The 21,349-nt window shown below is 34.7% G+C and overlaps 1 protein-coding gene across 3 annotated transcripts in view; it reads right to left on the bottom strand.

Annotated features, from left to right (window-relative positions):
- The window catches only part of LOC107072397 (lachesin), a 32,955-nt gene extending 23,169 nt beyond the window's left edge, over positions 1-9,786 (bottom strand). Inside the window, exons 1-2 of one of the 3 annotated variants that reach the window (XM_089175026.1) lie at positions 9,354-9,786; positions 3,685-3,824 (exon numbers count right to left, since the gene is read on the bottom strand). In XM_089175026.1, coding sequence (XP_089031152.1) covers positions 3,685-3,823 — 139 coding nt within the window. In that variant the 5' untranslated portion in view covers position 3,824; positions 9,354-9,786. The remainder of the gene's footprint in view (positions 1-3,684; positions 3,825-9,353) is intronic. The other 2 variants (XM_015332288.2, XM_089175027.1) reach the window with 2 other exon arrangements.
- Between the last annotated feature and the right edge of the window lie 11,563 nt (positions 9,787-21,349).

Genomic DNA, 21,349 nt, shown 5'->3' with positions numbered 1-21,349 from the left:
CGCCTAACCCCTTCTTCGACTTTATATCTCGTCCTCTCTCAAGGGAGAGAAGCGTCGATTCCGGAAATTAGTAAGATCGCACATGCGGAACACGAAGCTTTCCACCATTCCTATATACTATCTTTGTATAGTTTACAATAGTAGCTACTGCCTGCTACACACACGGTATATATTCGAAAATTGAAAATTAAAAAAAGAAAACAAAGAAAAACTCTATGTATATTCACATAGAGTTTATCAAGGCTTCGTATCACGCTTCGATCCTTCCGCCCCTTTTGTTTAAGCTCCCCCTACCATCCCATTCGTCTTTCTTTCTTCTTCTCTTATTTTCGATATCACGTATCGCCGAGAGTTAGATTTCATTTTAAGAGGATACAAACTAATTCAATCTAATCTTTTTCCATCTCTTATCTCATACATACATATACTTTAGAGTATATCTACAAGAAGATTAATAAGATACACTTTCTTTGATTAATTCCTTTTATTGTTCTTTTGTTGTTTCAATATTTTTTCTTCATAATTTTCTGTACATCAAAACAGAAAGTCTGTTTTTTTGTCGTTGTCGCGAAGCTTGTTGTTTTACCTTTACTATATTTATTCGCCTATCCTTCCCTTATCCCTCGGATCATCTTTTTCCTTTTTCTTTCACTCTTTTTGCTTAAGTAGTAAACTTGTAAGTGGCGAAATAAAGTTGGAGGTTTCGTGCTCCCGTGGCTGTGACAGTTTAATTAATATCTTTCATCGTCAAAGGAAAAAGTTGCTGAACTAACTACTCGCGTAGGAGCTGCTGCTCGGCAAGGCTCACCAAGCCCGTTTCAACCACTTCGGCTTCGAACGCCACGCCACGCCACGCCACGCCCTTTTGTACCCAACTTCAATGATGTCTTTTCCTTTTCTTTTCCTTTCCTTTTTATTCCCTTTTTATCGCCGGATATCTCTCTGTTTACGCTTGATTACAGATATCATTTGTTTCATTTGTTTTATTTACAAAAGAAATCATCGGAAAATAATCAGTCAGTATTTCCATTATACATTAATAGAGACTAGCATGCAGCAAAAAGAACCAAAAAAATCCAATAATTCGAATTGAAATAAAACGGTAGTAAAATTAATGTCACAAAAGAAAGCTTTATTAATTGGATCAAAAAGAAAAAGAATAAAGTAATCCTACGATTGCAAAAAAAAAAAAAGAAAAAACAAGGAAAAAATGTAGAAGAGAAAATCCAATTAAAATCAATATTAATTGGATGCAAAACCTCATTGTATCTTTTTTCTTTGTTGCATCGTTGGAATTTCATTTCATCTCAAATAGATAAATATCTAATTTCGAATCGTAATTCTTGTGATAATTGGTTAAATAGTTAGTAGTAGTAACAATGATTTCAACGCAAAGACCGTAGTAGAATTTTTCTCGAACGTCCATTAAATGGATAAGGTAGTTTTGATAAATCGTTGTACGAGTTCTTGTCCGTCCAAAGTTTTCGACGGTCCACTTGGAAACGCGATGAATCATTTCTCAAGGTTCTTCGATGATTTCGTTCGATGCACCGACCCTCCTCTCTCAGTCAAATGGATTTCTCTAGTTAATCGCTCGTCTAGCCTTACCCTAATAACCAATTCCTGATAATATCAATTTTTCTTTTGATTTATTTATTTACCTGTTTTTTTTTTCAATTCGAATCCATATTGAAAATTATCCATCCCTGGACGGAAGTTTTTGAGGCTGAAAAGTGTGGAACACGCCCCCCTCTTCGACTATACGCTGGATTCCATGGTAGAACCATGATTCTTCTGAGAGCTCGTCCCAGTTTTACGATCGAGTTTTTGCGAATGCCGTATTTTTATTTTCTTTATTCTTTTTCTTCCAAAAGAGAAAAGTAAAAGCCCGAGAAAGGATCCATCGTTTTCGAAAGGTCCTTCTGATTCGATCCAAATTTCGATCCAAATTTCAATCCTAAATTCTTTCCCAAAGAGAAAAGGTTAATGTCAACCTATTCGTAATACAAATAAGATGAATGACTTTCCTATTCGGAAAAACTATTATCTTTTATGGCTAACACAACTTTTTATTATCGATATTTCTATGGGAAGGATGTGGCGGTTATGGGTAGGAATTTGGTATACTTGGGACATGATTTTTCTCAATTTAAGGAGGTGAGAGAAAATCACGACTCGCGTGGGCAGGCTCGTATCCCTGAAGCGGATCCTTCCCATGAAAGGCATCCACCCGCTACCCCTAACTCTTACGTTAGTAGCATTCATTAATATAGACCTAGTTTAATTAGATAATATTCATAATCATAATTTACTTGTGAAGTTCTTTTGAAAAGATTTTCTGAATAATTACTTGCAAATTTATCGAATAGCTCTCAGAGAGAACGAAATGGAACTCATTCTATATTCACTTTTAATTCGTACTAATTAATCAACACCAACTAAATAAATACAGGAGCATAAAGTATTTACAAATATTCGCTACTTTGATCTTCGAGTTAAATTAAAGGTATTTTTGAAAAGCTTTAACATTATGCAGATAGGTATATTTTAGTATCACTAATTATCTTATTATTGTACATTAATCAAATAGTTGAAAATTCGTGCTACTCCTTTTGCAACTATTTTCGCTAAATACTTGCAAATTTATTTGATAACTCTTAAAGAACGAATAGCATCCTAAAAATGCACTAACGCCCATATTAGATTCTTCACGTCGCCTCTTCCAAGCGAATACCGAGATGCTTAAGGTGAAGCATATTCCCGCCGTCTGTCAGACATACTATCACTATATACCTACATATAGTATGTAGTATAACTATGTATTATGTTACTTTACGTGTCAGGTGCATATGTTAGATTGTCGACGACGACGTCGTCAACATCAAATTGACAATTTGTCACTCCATGCGTATTTAATATTAGCAAAATTGTCATTTAATTGCGTACACAATGAAACACATTTTACTCTCATCATTTTTTCTATAACTTGTGTAGTGCGTGTGAAACACAACTTAACACAGGGGTAGCGACGAACATTTTCTAATACTAAATATACTATACGTGTTTCATCGAATACGATTAATTAGAAGCGTTAATTAAATAAGGTCGAGGGTCGGGAACAAGAATTATGCTAACGAAATTATGCTGGGAGTGCAAAGTCGTTCAGTTGACGACTCATCGACTTAGGAAATTTCGAGGGAACCTCCTTCTCCTCTCTCTCTCTCTCTCTCTCTCCCACTATTTTTTCTTTTTTTTTTTTTTTTTGCAAATTTGAGCTTCGAGCATAATCATAATACGGTTTTATCGTTATGAAGGCCCAAGTATACATCGTTCGAGAATTTACCTAAGATAGAAGCTACGATAGGAGAGTTCTGATCCAACGGAGAAGATTAGTATGACGATAGAATTTGTGTAAGCTTGTTAGAAAAGAGATGCCTGTAGTAGTTGTGCTGTAATAGAATTGCTCCTTTTACTCGATTTCACTAATTAAGTGAATTTACCTTAGCTAAATTCTCATAATTATTTGACCTAAATTCTATGCTACACAAAAGAAAGGTATTAAACCAAAAAATACATTGAACAAATTATATGATTCATCTTTCACTAATAAAGTTCATTCAAATAAAATAGAAATAAACAATTTGTGTAAGAATGTTGACAACTCCAATTGCTTGTGGGGTTTACCTTGTAACGTAGGATTCGTTGCGAACGAGGAGGAGGAGGCGTCTTGTCGTATGGAGTCACTGGTAATTGCCGCCCTTCCGAGATTTCCACCATAATCTTCGAGTAGTACGCACCACAGTAATAGTTGTGCCACCCTCATTCTGCGAGCAAATAAAATCACACACACACAGAGAGAGAGAGAGAGAGAGAGAGAGAGGAGAGGATAACTCGAAAATGTTTTGTTTTTTTTCGTATTGCTTAGAAAATAGTACACGTGTTTCTTCAACAAATGGTAATATAACTTGATCTCACCTAAAGGAAAATATTATCCGATTCTTTCGTTATAATAGCATAGCGGAAATAACAAAAATTCCAATACACGATGGGTGAGCTTCGATTATCAGATTTAAACTTACGAGCCAAATGGTGAAGGCTTTTTAAAAATTACATTATTAAAAAATACCACGAATATAGAGACGGGATTGGCGCTAATGTTCTCTCCATTTTCTACAAATTGTTTTTCCGTGTAAAAAGTCCGTCGCGTTAAAGTCGATAATAACGAGAGAGAGAGAGAGAGAGAGAGAGAGAGGAAAAATAAGGCAAAAATTAATGAAGACACCGTCACATTTTTCTAATTGCCCGAATTATACGAAATAATAATGATTAATATTTAAGCTTAAATTGAAAAATAACAGTTCATCTTTTTGTTTCGATTCATTATAACATCTTGTGTGTTCACTGAACGTTAAAGCTTCGAAAAGATAGATTCCTTTACTGGGATAATTTAATCGTCCTCAAATCGAGCTGACTTTCTTGCAAACCTTCAAAGGATATCGTCCTCGAAACGTTCATAATACGCTTTCGATCCAACGATTCTCCAAGATTAATTGCTACAAATATCGAGACGTTATCCACCACTAAGGATTTCCTACCCCCACTACAATACCCTACTCTCACCACCATCCTTTTCCGTAACATTAAACTTACTTCACGATCCTATTCAATAAATTCTAACAGTTTTAAAGTAATACCCAGACTCGTTCTAAGTATCGACGAAACGTTTTACTCTTACAAACTTAACGCGCTGATGCTGCGAGGAGAAAGAGTTTGGTTAGTCCTGGGGAACTTAAAGGGGGTAGGGAAAGAAAAAGGGCTTGCTGAAATGTTTCAGATTTTACTTGAAAATTCCGACTCTTAAAAGAAAGTCTTGTGTTACCTTTACTTCTTCAACAATAAACGTCTTTTTACAAGTATTGAATTATAATACCTACTTTTTCTTTGCACACCAATATACTACGTTTTAATATCGATCTAACTCGTATTTTTTTTTTTACTCTCAATTTGCTAGAATAATAATAATTAATAACTTTTGTTAATAATACTAAAAAGCATTTGACGCGCGCGTCGTTGATTCCACTCGAAGAAAACTTGTTTTAGACAGTGATAAATCTTTTCCAGTCTTACTGTCCTTTCCTACTTTGTCTTCTTTCCCTTTCCATTCTCTTTCTCATTCATTTACTACAACAATATATACATACATATACATACATATACATATTATATATATATATATATATAGACTTGTGAAAAGATAATACAACAGTTTCTCCAGCTCGTTTTACAAAGATAGAATATATCCTAGGATGTTATCACTTGAAATTTACTGGAGTAAATTTCAGAAGTACTTTGTTTAGTTTGTATTTTCGAATTTTGTATATTTTTATCATTCAATTTATTTATTCATAATTTTGTAATACTTTCATAATTTTGTAATATTATAATATTGACAAGTATTAAAAATTAGAAATCCGTAACAATATAGATTAATAAAGTACTACTAAATTCTCAAGATGGGTGTATCCTTCGTTGCTATCGAGTAAAAGAGAAAAAAACTGAAACATGACTCCTGGGGCTATACTCGTTCTTCTATCTTACGTTGTTGGACAAACGCAGCACACAAGAGGAAAGGACAATTATTATCTCTCTAACATAGGTTCTACCGTAAATAACTATCCCAGAGATTCGACTCGCGTTGTCTGGACAATTTAGTATACCTGCTACCACCACCACCACAAAAATACCCCTTGTATAAGATATTTTTGATTGCTTACCACGATACCTAGTACGATACCTAGTACAATACCTACTACAATACCTAGTACAATACGTATATACGTATTGAGCCATTTGCTTTTATTTACGATTCGACTAAATGAAAACTTTCTATCTTTCTCTTATCTTTTTCTCTTATCTTTTTGCTATTTTTCGCGATACCTATGAACGTTTTTCTCTTTCATTTTCTTCTTTTACTTTTTCCGACGATATTTTTTCTTCCTTTCTTCCTTTCTTCCATTTCTTTGGTCCTTTCTCAAGCACTTCTGGACCACCATCGGATTCTTAGCTCTTTATTTTATATCAGCCGAGAAAAACGATCGATGATCGTGTGTGCGAACGAGTGAATGAGAGAGAAAATATCTTCCAGGTCCAGTAGTGCCTCTTTGCCACAGGATATCTCCAAGGACACTGCTTTCGACGTGTGCACCTCACAGACTTTCCGACAGCACCTTCCTTTTCTTCAACTTCTTTTTCTTTAACTTTTTCTTTTTTTTCTTTTTCACTCATTGCGATTTGTATCAATCACATTAACGGTGAGAAAGAGATGCGTTTTTGAGTTGTACTTGGAGCAAGAATTTGCGATTAAGGAAGGAAGGAAGGAAGGAAGGAAGGAAGGGAGAAAGAAAGGAAAAGTTGCAGGAAACTAAAGGATTTCCTTGATGATTCTCTTTTCCTTCGGTTAGTGTGCGAACGTGAAAGAAAATAAATTAATGACTTGCCTTGAGATTAAATACGCTACTTCTCGAATCGATTTAATCCCATCGACTTTTCCGATATCTTTAGAAAATAAATTGCTGGATTAGTTTATTTCGTGAAATATTTGTAGGACCCCTTTCCTATATTGTATATTATCTATGTATTTGTATAATAAAAAATGATGTCAACGTAATTTACATTGATGAAGATTTCATTGTAATAACATTTCTCCTATCTCTGTTGAAAATGTTCTCGAAACTTAATTGGTTCGTAAAGTCGATTCGTATACTTAGGAAAGGATTCACCGTGTCGTACTGACCAAAATCGTAAAACTGGGGGAATCCGAAATGGGATTCTATTTGGTTTGAAATTTTATGTATTTCCGATCAAGAATGCCCTATTTCCAAGTCTATTACCGCACGTATGCGCGTTCGCTCGTTATCTCTCTTGCACAAATGCCAATTGCTAAGTATACTAAAAGTATACCAAAAGTATACCAAAAGTATACCAAAAGTATACCAAAATATCGATTTTACATCCTAAGATAATGATATACATGTCTCTTTTATTTGACGAATAGATCTTATCTATAATTATAACTTTGTGTGGATTATAATAAATACGAACTATGAACTCTCTTGAATCACTAATTACAAGCAATCAGAAAGTAATTAAATTGCAATTTGTCCTTGGTGGCCCGTTTGATCGATGGATTTTCACGGTGCAAAGGGTTCAACGGATCTTGATTAAGATTCCTTACGATTTCAAACGACCAAGAGAGAACACAACGTAAGAGAGAGAGAGAGAGAGAGAGAGAGAGAGAAAGAAAGAGAGAGAGAGAGGACCTTTGACGTTTTATTTCCTGAACAAATTCTTCTAACGATTCGATTCTATTCGATTCGATTCTATTCGATTCTATTCGATTCGACAAATTTTCTTCTTTAAGGTTGATTATTATTTCGCATAAATTTCAACAAGTTTTTTTTTCTTTTTTGTTCAAATGTAAACGCGTGTATGCATTGAGAGATAAGATGTTTCGCATTAACCAAGAAATTCTAGTTATTGAAAATGAAATAATTGAATAAAGAACAGCGGTTAGTTTAAATATAAAAGGAAAATCAAATAAAATAGATGCAATTATGTCGCTAACAACTATTGATATAAACAAAAGGGTCTATGTAACAATGTAATATTGATTGAGACAGTATTTATTGGAGATATGAGCGAACGAGCAAAGCATCGCATCGATTCACAAAATGCGCTGCGACAAAATTACGCGGATAATCGTAGAGAGTAATTAATTCACGAAACAAACGAACGCATTCAACGGATTGCGAAAAAACAAAAACAAAAACCAATCGATGCAAGATATTTATTGAAATTACTTATTAATGCGAAAGACAAAAAGTGATTAAATTTCAATTTCGTCGATTAGAACATTTGGAAAAGATTGAAAACATTTATAAAATATGAATGAATGAAATATAATATGACGAGATATTGACTCTCTAAAGACAATCGGTGAAGGGGTGGGTGGGTGTCTGGTTGGGGGGGGGGGGATTGATTAGTTTGTAGAATATTGAAAATCTTTTGTGGTCCAGTCGAGAAGGTCAATGCTGAGATTCGACGATTCTTCCTTTTCTATTTTTACAAGCGAAATTTCCATTGGATTTGTAGTTCTGCGATACAACTTTTTCCCCGATATGTCTGTATTTGTAGTCTATATATAGTACTTGCTCAGCAGAATAAAAAGTTTACCTTACAAATATTTCCTATAGGAAGAATGGTAGAATGGTAGAATGGTAGAATGGTAGAATGGTGGAAATGTTAGAAAGCGATATGAACGAATCCCACTTTAAGAAACGATTTTCTTCGTGAGAGAGATAGATAGAAAACCGGTCGAACGAAGATAAGGAAAACTTCGAGCATAACTTTATTTGCTTCGTCGTTTTATCATATAAATCGTTTGATCGGATCATTTCAATTATTTCTTATCTTACTTTTTTTTCCTTTTTTCTTTTTTCTTTTTTTCTTTTTTCTTTTTTTCTTTTTTTCATTCAATAATTATTACATATGATTAGTATAGAGTCCGATATAACTATATCTAATTAACGATTTTTGAATGTTCTCTTATTCGATATATGTTATTTCTGTTGTTTCTACGTTCGGAATTAATAATGATTAGGTCAATGATTAGAATCGAGACAAACATTATAATTATCAATTATCGACAGTTTCTCCATCTCTCTTTCTCTAATTCCTATCTATATTCGAAATGAATATTGATTAGAATGATGATTAAAATGAAAAATGATAAATATTTGAATAATGAATTGAACATTAGAAACATTTGTCAATACGTTGCTTTATTTTCCGCTTATTTGAAATATTATAATACGATGGTATTATAAAGAATTAGATTTGTTTTGTTAATTTACAATTGTGAATAATTTGTATGCGATTAGAAAGATTCGTCAGAATCAGACGCGTAACTAGGAAACTGTTGTTCGGGCAGTCGCTTTGATTTCACTTAATCGCGGTCTCTCTCTCTCTCTCTCTCTCTCTCTCTCTCTCTCTCTCTCTCTCTCTCTCCACCAAAGTACGACGAAACTTCTTAGACATCTGCGACGTTCCCAGAAACTTTGGCCAAGAGCTATCTCTCTGATTTCATGTCTCTTTCTCTTGGTAACATACTGACGAAACACCATGCCAAGTATATGCGTGTATTCCTCTCTCGTTCCAACAGTGGGATTCAACTCACAGATTTCATAATGAGATCAAGTTTAAGATTAAAGTTTAAATCTCGTGTTAACGATATTATATTACAAACGAATATTCAAAATAGTATATGAAATATATGTTAGAAAAGAATTATTTACCTCGTGAAACAAATGTTTCATTATAGTCTAAGGGGTTGTATCGCTTAGCTTCATGTGCGTCTGTACGTATCCTTTTTTAATTCGTTTAATAATAATAATAATAATAATAATTTGGAAACATTGTGTTTTTCATGAAACACTTCCTGTCGGCAAACTGCTTAGACAAAAACAACTTGTTTGTTAAGAATTAATTGAACACTTGGAACACAGGTTGGAACGCAACGCGGACGCACCATTCCCGGCCGTCGAAACGCGCTTACTGAGGAATAATACCGTGTATTCCTTGCCGGGAAACTAGTCGCCGTGCGCGCGCGCACCTTTCATCCCTTCCTTCCTTCCTTCCTTCCTTCCTTCCTACCTTTGATACTTTTTATAAGTTCTTTTAAAATTTGTTAACGTTCAAAACAATTACATACAACGCGACATAAACAAACGTGCATCACACATATATGTATCACATAGTCATTCATATCTATTTCTTTTTAACCGTTTGAGTGCCAAGCGGCGCGATCGCGCTTCTTCTGTCCTGTCTTGAAAACTGCAGCGCTCTGAGCTGCGAAGCCCATAATTACAGCAGGCGCGAAATATTACAATAACAAAAAAATAATATAAAAAATAATAAAAATATAATATAACAAGCGCAATCGCGCCGCTTGGCAAATTTCGACGCGGAATATAACAAGCGCTATCGCGCCGCTTGGCAAATTTCGACACGGAATATAACAAGCGCTATCGCGCCGCTTGGCAAGTTTCGATCAGGAAATGAGAAAAGCCCGTGGCACTCAAACGGTTAAACATTCATTTAACGATTTTTACGCCGTGCGTTACGCCGTCTAAAAAGGATCAATATGATTTGTAAAAAGGTTATTTTTCAACGCAAAACGTTGAACAACAATTATGCAACTAATACATTAAACGCTTAACTATACGAATATAAATATGAAAATTATTGATTACATAAATTAAGTTCCATCCATCTAGTGAAAGAAAAATGAACAAATAAAAAGAAAAAGAAAAAGTAAAAAGGATCAAAGTTCTTATCCTTAAGTCATTTTACAATTATCTTGCTCATATTTTACCTAAAACGATGGATGTAACGGTGAGAGAGTGCAGTACTACCACCAACCCTTAACGCGTAAGACGAAAATTTATGATGGTCGAGTGTTCTCCCCCTGTTCATCCAGTACCTCAATTATGACAGTGAGAAAAAGTATACATTAAGGAGAAGATAGCCCAAGCCCGAGCTCGAGTAGGGAAAAACTCACCCTCTTTCTCTCTCTCTCTCTCTCTCTCTCTGTGTGTGTGTAAAAGAAAGAGGGTTAAGATATGTACCTATAGGGTATACGAAGAAAAGCGCGTTGCAAAATGATCGTTTAAGCTTCCTAAATCGAGCAAAGATTAATGAACAACTTCAGTAGAACATTTTCTAAGGAAAAACTTACTTTTAAATGTAAGCATTTAGATTAGCAAAAGAACTAGCTGCTAGTATGGATTGAAATCAAATGAGAGAAGAATCTTAACGCGATTGAAAGAGTCAAGTAACGTAATAGAAGCTTTCGATTATGTATTTCGGATTGCAATCTCGATCATAAATCCATTAAGTAACGTCTGCTAATGTAAGAGAGAGGGAGAGAGAGAGAGAGAGAGAGAAAGCATGTTTCCGCAGTCGCGTGATAAATGTGTTAACTTTAAACAGATATATATCTTACCAAGGTGATTAACAACGTTCTAAACTGCCATACCGATTTAACTATGCCAATAACACTGTATTCCGACGTCAAATAAGTAATAGTACTATAAACAAAGATGTTGTACTAGTATTGTTATTGTTATTATTATTACCTTGATCACTCTTTTTCTCTCTATATTTATTTTTATTTAAAAGCAACTTTTTTTTTTTCATTGTTTTTAGAATCCATCTAACAATTTACGATAATTAAATAGATATTCATTATTGGAAAAAGTTATTGGAATTTTATAATTGCATACTCTTTTGTGTCGGAGTTGCGTCGGAGTTGCGTCGGAGTTGCGTCAGGGTCCAGCCTACGGAAAAAAACAAAGGCTTTTGAGATATCGATCTATCCAATTGTAAGAGAAATGGTTATACTTGTGTTCTTTTTGAAGGAATTTATTTTTCCTTGTAATTAAGTTAAAAAATAGGTCTATCCTAGAAGCAATCGAAAGCCACACAAAGTTACGATCGAGCATGATACATACGTCAAAGGTCGCATTAGAATCGGTTGAACGCTATATCAAGTTACTCCAGCACAGAGGACTTGGTAAATAATGGTCAGTGGAAACGCTTAGTCGATACTAAAGTAATCACATCCGCTATAGGTTTACACCTACCTAAATTCACAAAACGGACTTCTCGATGTATGTCATTGATCCCACACACACACAATTTCTAATGAAATACTTTATTCTACAATTTATAATATTCTTTTTCTTGTCTCTCTCTCTCTCTCTCTCTCTCTCTCTGCTTTCCGTAAAACATATTTTTCATTATTTCCTTATTTTTACGAATTTCAAGATCCTATTGCAGTAGAAAACTATTGCTACGAGTCTTTTTTCTCTATAAATTTCATATTTTTTATGCATAAGCAGAAAAAGGAGAACACGGTCGCATATATTTCATAAACAAAGTATTATGCTACGTGACTACGCGTATTTTGTTTCGGCTTATCTTTGGCCGTTCACTCTCTCTCTCTCTCTCACGATCGAGAGTTAAATCGTCGTCTACTTCAAGTCCTCCTACGTCCAATTTTTTTAACAAAATACAAAAGTACTACCTACCTTATAATTTAACCTATTTCTTTTCATTTCTTATTGTTTTCTCCATTTACTTTACGTCAAATCCCTTTCTCTTTCGTCTTCTCTAATACTCCATTAAATTTTCTCTCTTTCTTTATCATACTCTCTAATACTCCCTTGTAGTTTCTTTCTTTTTTTCTCCATCTTTTTCATAGTCTCTCATATTCCTTCCTTTTCTCGTTGTAATCATTCTTTTTTTCTAATACACTCTAATAGACTATTACAATTTCTCTCTCTAAATAATTATTTTAATAATCGATCATTTCCTCGTCACTCAATTTCTTTCTCATCGATCAACTATACAATCACTAACAATAATATACAGTCACTCTCGCTTATTACTAAATTACTATTTTCATATTCTTTCTCATAGGTACTCTTTCATTCTCCGACAATCTTCTTTTCTCTTCGTATATCTTTATACATAAAATGTTAGTGAATATCCGTCAAATTTTAAAATACTTCTGTAACATAGTACTACTTTCAACGATTTTATAAAGTATTTCTCATAGCGAAACGATCTCTTTCTTTTCACTTTTCTTCCTTTATTCTCAAACGAAACACGTCAGTAAGTATGTATCACGACACGACTGAGAGGACAGAAGAATCGAACAATTTTAGATTTATTTATTTTACTCTAGCCGGGAAAAATATCCTGATGCTTTGTAATACGTTTCATCAAAAAAGATCGATGTTCTTCTGGTTTCTTTTTAACGTATTGAAAAAGCATGGACAAAATATTTACGATGATCTTATTAGCTAGAACAACATACGTACAATACAATTACGTCCAAATTACATTTATGCAATTTGTGAAACGCTAATCATTTTGAATTCTTTTGCACTTTCTTGTGTTTATTTAATCAGACTGACATGAGACACAGCAACGCGATGTATAATATTTATAATTGTATGGAAATCAATGGTTTTAATAAAAAAAAAAAAAATGTCTTCCTCTCGCTCTTTCTCTTTCTCTTTCTCTTTCTCTTTCTCTTTCTTCCAGTTCTCACATATCACAGTAGCACGGATAAATCTCTCGTGGTGGTATATAGAGAAACGAAGTAGAAGAAGAGAAAAAGAACAAGGTAAAAAGTAAGAAAAAAGAAAGAAAAGAAAAACACAAATACTAGATTCTGACGGTAGTAACCAAGATTAATATTTTACAAGGGCTTTAATTTTTATCTTCGAATCTTCCTCTCCCATCCTTCGGGATGGGAAGGAAATGCACAAAATGCATTCCCTCTTTTTTCCTCTTTCTTTTTTTTCTTAACCCAGTATTTATCGATATACATCTCGACAACCTATATTATTCGTATACTAATACACGCTTACACATGCAAATAAAAATATATACAAAGTGTATAGCACGCATATATTCAAATATACAAATGCATACCAAAATTACATGCATTTAAAATATACATTTAATTTAAATACAAAAATACATACAAACATAGATAGAAATGTACATATACACGTATACATAGATACGTATATCTCATGACTCGAAATTCCACTGAGGAAGTAAGAAAAGATCCGAAAAATTCTCCGAGGATTCTGATACAAACCGAGTCATCGAGTGTAGGTACGTGTAGGTATGTATGGATAGGTCCCTCTCTCTCTCTCTTTCTCCTATGGGAGATATCTCCATTCACGAGTAGTACTCTTTTCGCGCGGATTTCCAACCGCGAGAAAATTACATCTTCCGGAACGACGGTTTTCCTGTCTCTCTCTCTCTCTCTCTCTCTCTCTCTCTCTCTTCCTCAAGGTGGATTTAAGCTCACTTGGAAAAAGGTTAACCCATGGATTTTCGCGAGACACGATAGCTTCTAGTATGCATCCTTTTTATATATTTGAAAAAAGAAAGACAACAAGGACAAGACGAAAGTAGAGATTACAAATAAGAGAATAAGAAGAAATAGGAGTGAGGGTGGAAGGTAGAATTTAGAAATGATCTTACCCTGCATAACATTTGTTCGATGTGTTTGAATGAATCAAAAGAGAACAAGAAAATGACGATCCACGAGTTTATTTTATCAAATTATTCTTCTTCTCTGAAAAAACCAAAATAGAAAAAATAAAAAAACCGTTAATACCAACATCTTCAACCTCGTCGATCACGTTCAAAACTTTTGACATAAACAGCTACTTACTTCCGTACTTAGTTAGATCAATTCATGTACTCTTACCTATGCATGCGTCAATTTTGAAATTTGCTTTCCGAAGTCTAATAAAACCACCTTTTCTTGAAAGAAACAAATGTGTAGAAGAAGAAAATGAGAGAAAAGAAAATAAGAAAAGATCGATTTTTGCAAAAGAACATAAAGATGCTAAATATTAGTGCAAACTAGAAATTAAGGACTAGATAAAGTATACTACACGCATAAGCATCAGCATATACCTATATTAGATCCGTGTAGAACAGCTAATAGGAAGGTTTCAAGAGAGTGGAATGTATCCATTTGAGTAAGATCCCTTTAATCTCGTTACGTATCTCTTAGAGAGAAGACGTTACATTTCTCTCTCGATAATTATGCTCTTAGATAGAACTTTGCATAGATAGAAAGAGAGAAAGTTATATACATGCACATACATCTATCCACCCATACATAGATACACATACATATAGAGAAAGATGATAGAAGACAGGGTTCGAAAGGAAGATAATGCATACAGGATAATGCACATAGCGTTACCTTCCTTCCGTTCTCTTCAACTCATCTCACCCCTATCAACATTCCTCCCCTCATTCCTCTTCTTACTACTTCCTTTCCTTTCTCTCTGCCGCCGCCGCCCCCCCCTCCTTCTGCCCCTCTACCCCTCTACCCCTTTTCTGTCACGCAAATGCAAAATGGCGACATGCAGTGTGGTAACACACGACGTTGGCTACCCAAAGATGCTTCTTGCAAGAATAAGAGAACAGGATCGCTGGGGATGTCCCGGGATTCTGTCCTCTATCGATCTCCTCCTGTATATAGACACTAACTTGTGCCCTCCGCAAGCCGTGCTATGTATCCACCATATACATACATATATATATATATATATATATATATATATATCATAGTACCTTTCTCTCTCTCTCTCTCTCTCTCTCTCTTTCTTTCTCACTCTTTCTTTCTCATGACCTGCATCCATCTATCTCATTCTCTTTTCAACTGCTCAACCAACCCTTCTCTATCTATCTCTTTTTTTCCCTTTAATCTTCATCTCTCTCATTCTCTCATTCATTCACTACAGCTAGGTTTTCTCAACGGAAACGATGCTCGACAACTGTGTGTGTTTATGGATGTCGGTGAGCTTCGAATATGAGAGAGAGAGAGAGAGAGAGAGAGAGAGAGAGAGAGAAGAGTAACAAGTCATATAATAGTGGGCAAAGAATGTGTTAGGTATACATAAACGTATGGTTTGGCATGTATAGTACGCATCTTGGTGTTTAGCACATTATTGAGAGGCACGGCTCGTTCTTCTGGGAGTCCATCAAATCTCGAACTAGCCGTTGTTGTTGTTGTTGTTGTTGTTGTTGTTGTTGTCGTTATCGTTGTCTCCTCTTTTGCTTCTTCTTCTTCTTCTACTTCTTCTTCTTCTTTTTCCTCTTATTCCATCAACTTTTTCTTGCTGTTTGCTTCCTGGTATGGCTGGTTTTTTTTCCTTTTCAACTTACTGTACCTCGCTGTCTGATTTTTCTTTCTATAAAAGAAGAGTTAGAGAGCGAAGGGAGAAGGTGATAGGGGTTAGGAGGGAGTGGAGAAGTGAAACGTGGCGAGGAGACGAGTTCGGAATTCAAAGATCCTTCTTCGACTCATGCTCGACTACAAATCGGACGGATATTCGAAAGGGACGTATTTTACTTGTCGGAGAATACATTGATCTCCGATATGCGCGAATATAGCGCCTGTGGAATCAATTTTATTACTTTTATATGCATCCAGAATTTCTTGTTCTTTTTTTCATTTGTTTCTTTCGTCAGAGTTCATTTTTTAAGGGAGTATTTTATTGTATGCGTTTAATATATGTATGATATAACACATTTAACCATATAGATAGAATATATTTAACTTTATTCCCAATGGGAATTATGCTATAAAGAATAATGTTATTATTATAACGGGTCAACATCGTGTAATCTTTTCAAATCAGATTACACGAAGAATCATGTTAGCGTCAAGGGAGACTATCAAAGTTGTTCATTTTTGAAAAAGAACAAAAATATATGAAAAATTGCATCGGTTATATCGCGCTAACCGAATGATCTATCATAAATTCGTGCACATAAACGTTAGGAATGAACGAACGGTAGAGAACACAATTGAATTCTCACGTGTGTTAGGTGAAGCCTGCGATGGAAAATGCGAAATGGAATCGAAGGACGTAATACTAAAGGCGTGCAAACGTGCATATACTCTAGCGCATACCCTACCTTATACCTATACACGTACACACCCTTATAGGAAGCGTAGAGAGAATGGTAGTGGTATTCTGTACCATCTCTCGTCATTACTCGCTGCGATCACAATGGTTGAATACGATGGTACGCAAGTCGTGAATGACCCAAGCCGAACGCACATGGTAAGCATGTGACTCACATACACACACACACACGCGCGCACACAATCTCTCGATTATGCGGTTGGTCTAGACGTGCCAACGAGTGAACCGTACCGATGTAGATGGTCGAACAGTAAAGAGAAACAGAGACAGAAATATACACTGACAGACGGTGTATATGAGAAAGAGAGAGAGAGAGAGAAAAGGATAATATAAACCAACCAACCAACCAACCAACCAACCAACCAACCAACCAACCAACCAACTAACGAGAAAGACAGAGAGAGAGAGAGAAGAGAGAGAGAAGAGAGATAGAAAAGCAGCAGCAACTCGAAAAGGCTTAATGAAAGTTGCCTGTTGCTCGTACAAATCGGCCGTGTCAACGCTACGGAGAAAATCACCGTCCCTTCTCGTTTAGTTTCGCTCTTTTACAGATCGGTGGACCGTTCTAACGTTTGCCCTTCTACCCTTCCGGCCTCCCTCCCCTCTTACTCCTTCTACTCTACCTTTTACCCTTCTTTCTTCGTCCTAATGCTGAACTCTTCTTGAATTCCTCTTTTCTCTTTCAACCCGAACATCGAACGATACTGATACAAAAAGACTATGGGTATGCTAAAAAAAAAAAAAAAAGAACAAAAACAAAAGAAGAAAAGACAAAAGAAAAAAGGAAAGAACATGATCCGTTGACTCGATCTAAGTTTGGGTGCACTGTTTTGTTGGTATCGTGAACTTTGTTTTCTCACTCCCTATCTATATATCTATCTTTTTCTTTTTTTCTCTTTCTCTTTCTCTTTCTCTTTCTCGTTCTGGTTGGTTCGATGTCGAGTACTTCGTTTGCAAATGTGCTTTATAACTTACTGCAGGTGACTCCGTTATATCGGACAATGCCCCGACTCGCGGCACCGTCTCTTCCACCCCATACTACTTCTAACCACCCACGATCCCACAAACTCTCACCCCCATACCCCTAACCTCATACTATTACTACTACCACTACCAAATCCCACCCTCAAAGCTCACACCACCCTCTGCTTCTCTGACCCTCCAACGACTTTCCAGAGAGACAAACGTGCACCTTGCATTGTTATGGAAATCGCGATTTGCATCTCACCCGAAATCGTTTCGTCCTACGGTTTTATTCTTACACTCTGCCCCCTCCCTTTTCTCTTTCTCTCTCTCTCTCTCTCTCTCTCTCTCTATCTGTCTTTCCGTCCGTCTGCTGCTGGCGGAGCTAGATTTTCTTCTTTTGTGTTTGTAAGTTTCTTTTCAAAGTATCGGATTATATTTCATGTTCGAGACGATGACGCGACATGAGCATTTATTTATTTTCCGATTTAAATGGTATTGATGGAAATACATATTGTTTAAAAATGTACATTACAATAAAAAAGAGGACAAATAATGAATAATCACGAAGATTATATGTATATATTACTACTTGTACTTTTTGAACAAAATGAATAGTTAACAAATGTCTTGAGTGGTCTCTCGCGTTAATATAAGTCGAATCCAATTGTTCGTGTTTTCGCACGATTAAAATCGCGACAACGAATAACAAAAGTACTTGGTTACTGTACCGGACGACTTGAACGTTTAACGAATTACGCTCGGTAATTAGAGCGTGTAATTAAAGCAGTTGAGACAACCGCTTTGGAATCGTTTGCGGTTTGCTACCGTCTATGCAGATGCATTAAGCTTACTATTTTAAATCTTCTTCTTCCTCTTCTTCTTCTTCTTCTTCTTCTTCTTCATCTTCTTCATCTTCTTCATCTTCTTCATCTTCTTGATCGATCCAACGAATTTAATCACTCATTCACTCATCAGAAGTAAATTATTTTCGTATGATATTTATTATTTGATGTATTGAGAAAAAAAATACAAAAAATAAAAATGATGATGATGATGATGATGATGATGATGATGATGATGATGATTATAACTCGTTTCAATGATTTCTACTCGGATTCATATCTGCTTTTCATCCCGTAGAACTAGCGAAGAATGTTCTTAGAGAAAACGAAGGAAAGATCAATTTATGCAATCTATTTTTGTTTGTTTTTATATTCATAAAATTAAACGTTCTATTAATAAACAATAGTCTAGTGATCAAATTTATGTTCATCATAGAATAATATTACTTATTGTGAGTTTAATCGTCTGTAATGAATGAATAATTGATTAGACACATATTAAGTTTAATAAACCGTAAATTTAATGATGATTTGTCATTAAATAATAATTCTTCCATCCAAACAACAATTTGTAGATATAATAATTTGTTGAAAATTTGTTGAAAATTTGTTGAAAATTCTTTCTATAGTAGAGAAAATTGTAGCCTGTGTCTTGTCGCCTGCAGATATCGTATTACTCTGAAGAAGGTCAACTCCCGTAGTCTCAACTGTAAAGCCAAATGCTCGCGACTGTATTTCTGTTTACATTCTCCCGTGAAAACGAATTTGTTGGTAGACGACAAACGAAACAACACGGTATACACATACATACACATATAGTATATACGGAGTAGAGAGTTCCTTGGCACTTAACCTACGTTACAATTTAATGTTTTAATTTAGCTTTGAATTTTTCAACGAATCTATTTACTTACTTAAGAATTAAATAAAACATCATTTTCAATCTACTATCCGAACAGTTTTTACATATGTATGTATTTATTACATCGACAAAATGTGAGTGCAAGATTCCTTATGCATGTTAGCAGATGAAAAAGCTTCAAGAGACAACAAATGTCTTCTACTTGTAGAAGAAATAATGTATTCACCAATGCAATAGGGGTTGAATTTAATCGGCAAAACGTGTAGAGATGTGCTTGGATCACATTATAACTCGGATACTTGTATATATAAACGTAATGTATTAAAGGGATTATTGGAGGGGCAAGCACTGTGACTCTTTCATTCTCTTATTTCTCCACCCTATGGTAATCACCATAGCTATTTGCGTCCTAATATCCCGCGTGAACGCTCCTCGTAAAACTCTTTTCGTCGCGGTTTTTGTAAGCGCGCTGGCTTGCATTTAAAATCGCATTTTATGGAAAGCTCTTTTACTACGAGCAACTAGTAAGACAAAGCGAGAGAGAGAAAGTGAAACGGACATTCAAACATTTACCTACCAACTATATCAACATAATTTTGAATCATGAATTTATTTAACCCTTAACAATTGTATTCATTAAATCACACATTATTATATACACTGTAAATCTGTCTAATTAATTATTCTGTTGGAAATGTATCTAAATATATCCAAGAAATTGTTAATACAAATTTCAAGATCTGTTCCACGATTATGTGATAATAAATATAAATATTACGTTACAAATGTCTAATCAAATAATTCTTCATACAAATATTTGCTAGGAAGAATATTTGCTAAGAAAAAGTCTAAAGAAAAAATATTGTCCACTTTTACTACTACTTACTATACTTTCTACTTTCTTCTCGAATAAGGACAATACATTATCTTCAAACTAACATTCAAATAAGAAAGTTAAACTTTATCAAGAATGTATATATACGTATGTGTGCATATGCAGATATTGTATATGTAAGAAAATCATGCGATAAAAAGAAGACAGATTTACATATATAAACTTTTTATGAATAACTTTTTCGTTGGAGAACTCGATTTCATTCGCGTGCACGTATGCATTGTCTAGAAGGAAAAGAGTGAAAGTGAGATAGAGATAAAGAGAAAGGGAGAGTGACAATTGTATTTTTTTCTCGCTAACCTTGGCATTGAAAGAACTGCAATTTCTCTAGATATTATATATATATATATATATACGTGAGGTGAATGTGTATGTAGGTTACTATGTACTGTACTGTACTGTACTGTACTGTACTGTACTGTACTTATTTTTTTCTTCTTTGAAAAGAACAAAAAACCATAACGCGATAGAAATATTTCTACTTTTGACTGTCTCGAATAATTCAAACAGATTGAAAACACATTGAAAAGTATAAATTAATTATTGGAGAAACCTTCAATAAGAATAGGAAGAAAGAAAAATTGGATTAAATATACAAGAAATAATGTTAAAATACGAAGTAAACAAGTTTATGAAGTTTTCAGTGACTTTGCGAGCAGAGACGTTAAAAGATTGCGTGAAAATTACATAAAAATTGATTTTTATATTATCGAAGGAATATATAAAACCTTTAGAAATCTAAACACGTCAATCATATAGCTGATAAGTGCATAATAAGTTTTTACCCGAAGAAGTATATTATAAGAAAGTTTGACCACATTTTTCATTGCCCATAATTTTCTATCGTTCTTGACAAATTTCTAAACTCTTGGGAAAAGATCGCGTTATTCCTACGAAATATAACTCTGGGAACAGGAACGTCCTTGGAAAAACCTACCTAACCATTTCTCTCACTTTTTCTCTCCCTCCTTTCAATATCTCACCCTCTCTTTCTTTCTTTTTCTATTTCTATGAGAGTTTTCCAAGTTGATATATCCGAATCGCGTGCAAAACCTGGCCCTAACACCAACTTCCGCGCATACACCAACAACTCGACGAATACATTACGATCGATAGTTTTCAAAGGTGTGGATTTTTGAAGGAAATGCGATTTTCCCTTAGTATCTGAAAATTCAATTTTCGCTGG

The sequence above is a fragment of the Polistes dominula genome, unplaced genomic scaffold (genome assembly GCF_049000335.1).
Source record: "Polistes dominula isolate Pdom_NZ unplaced genomic scaffold, Pdom_raw_medaka contig_78, whole genome shotgun sequence".
Lineage (NCBI taxonomy): Eukaryota > Metazoa > Arthropoda > Insecta > Hymenoptera > Vespidae > Polistes > Polistes dominula.
The sequence above is the reverse complement of the archived record's forward strand: the minus strand, read 5'-3'. Positions and strand labels throughout refer to the sequence as shown.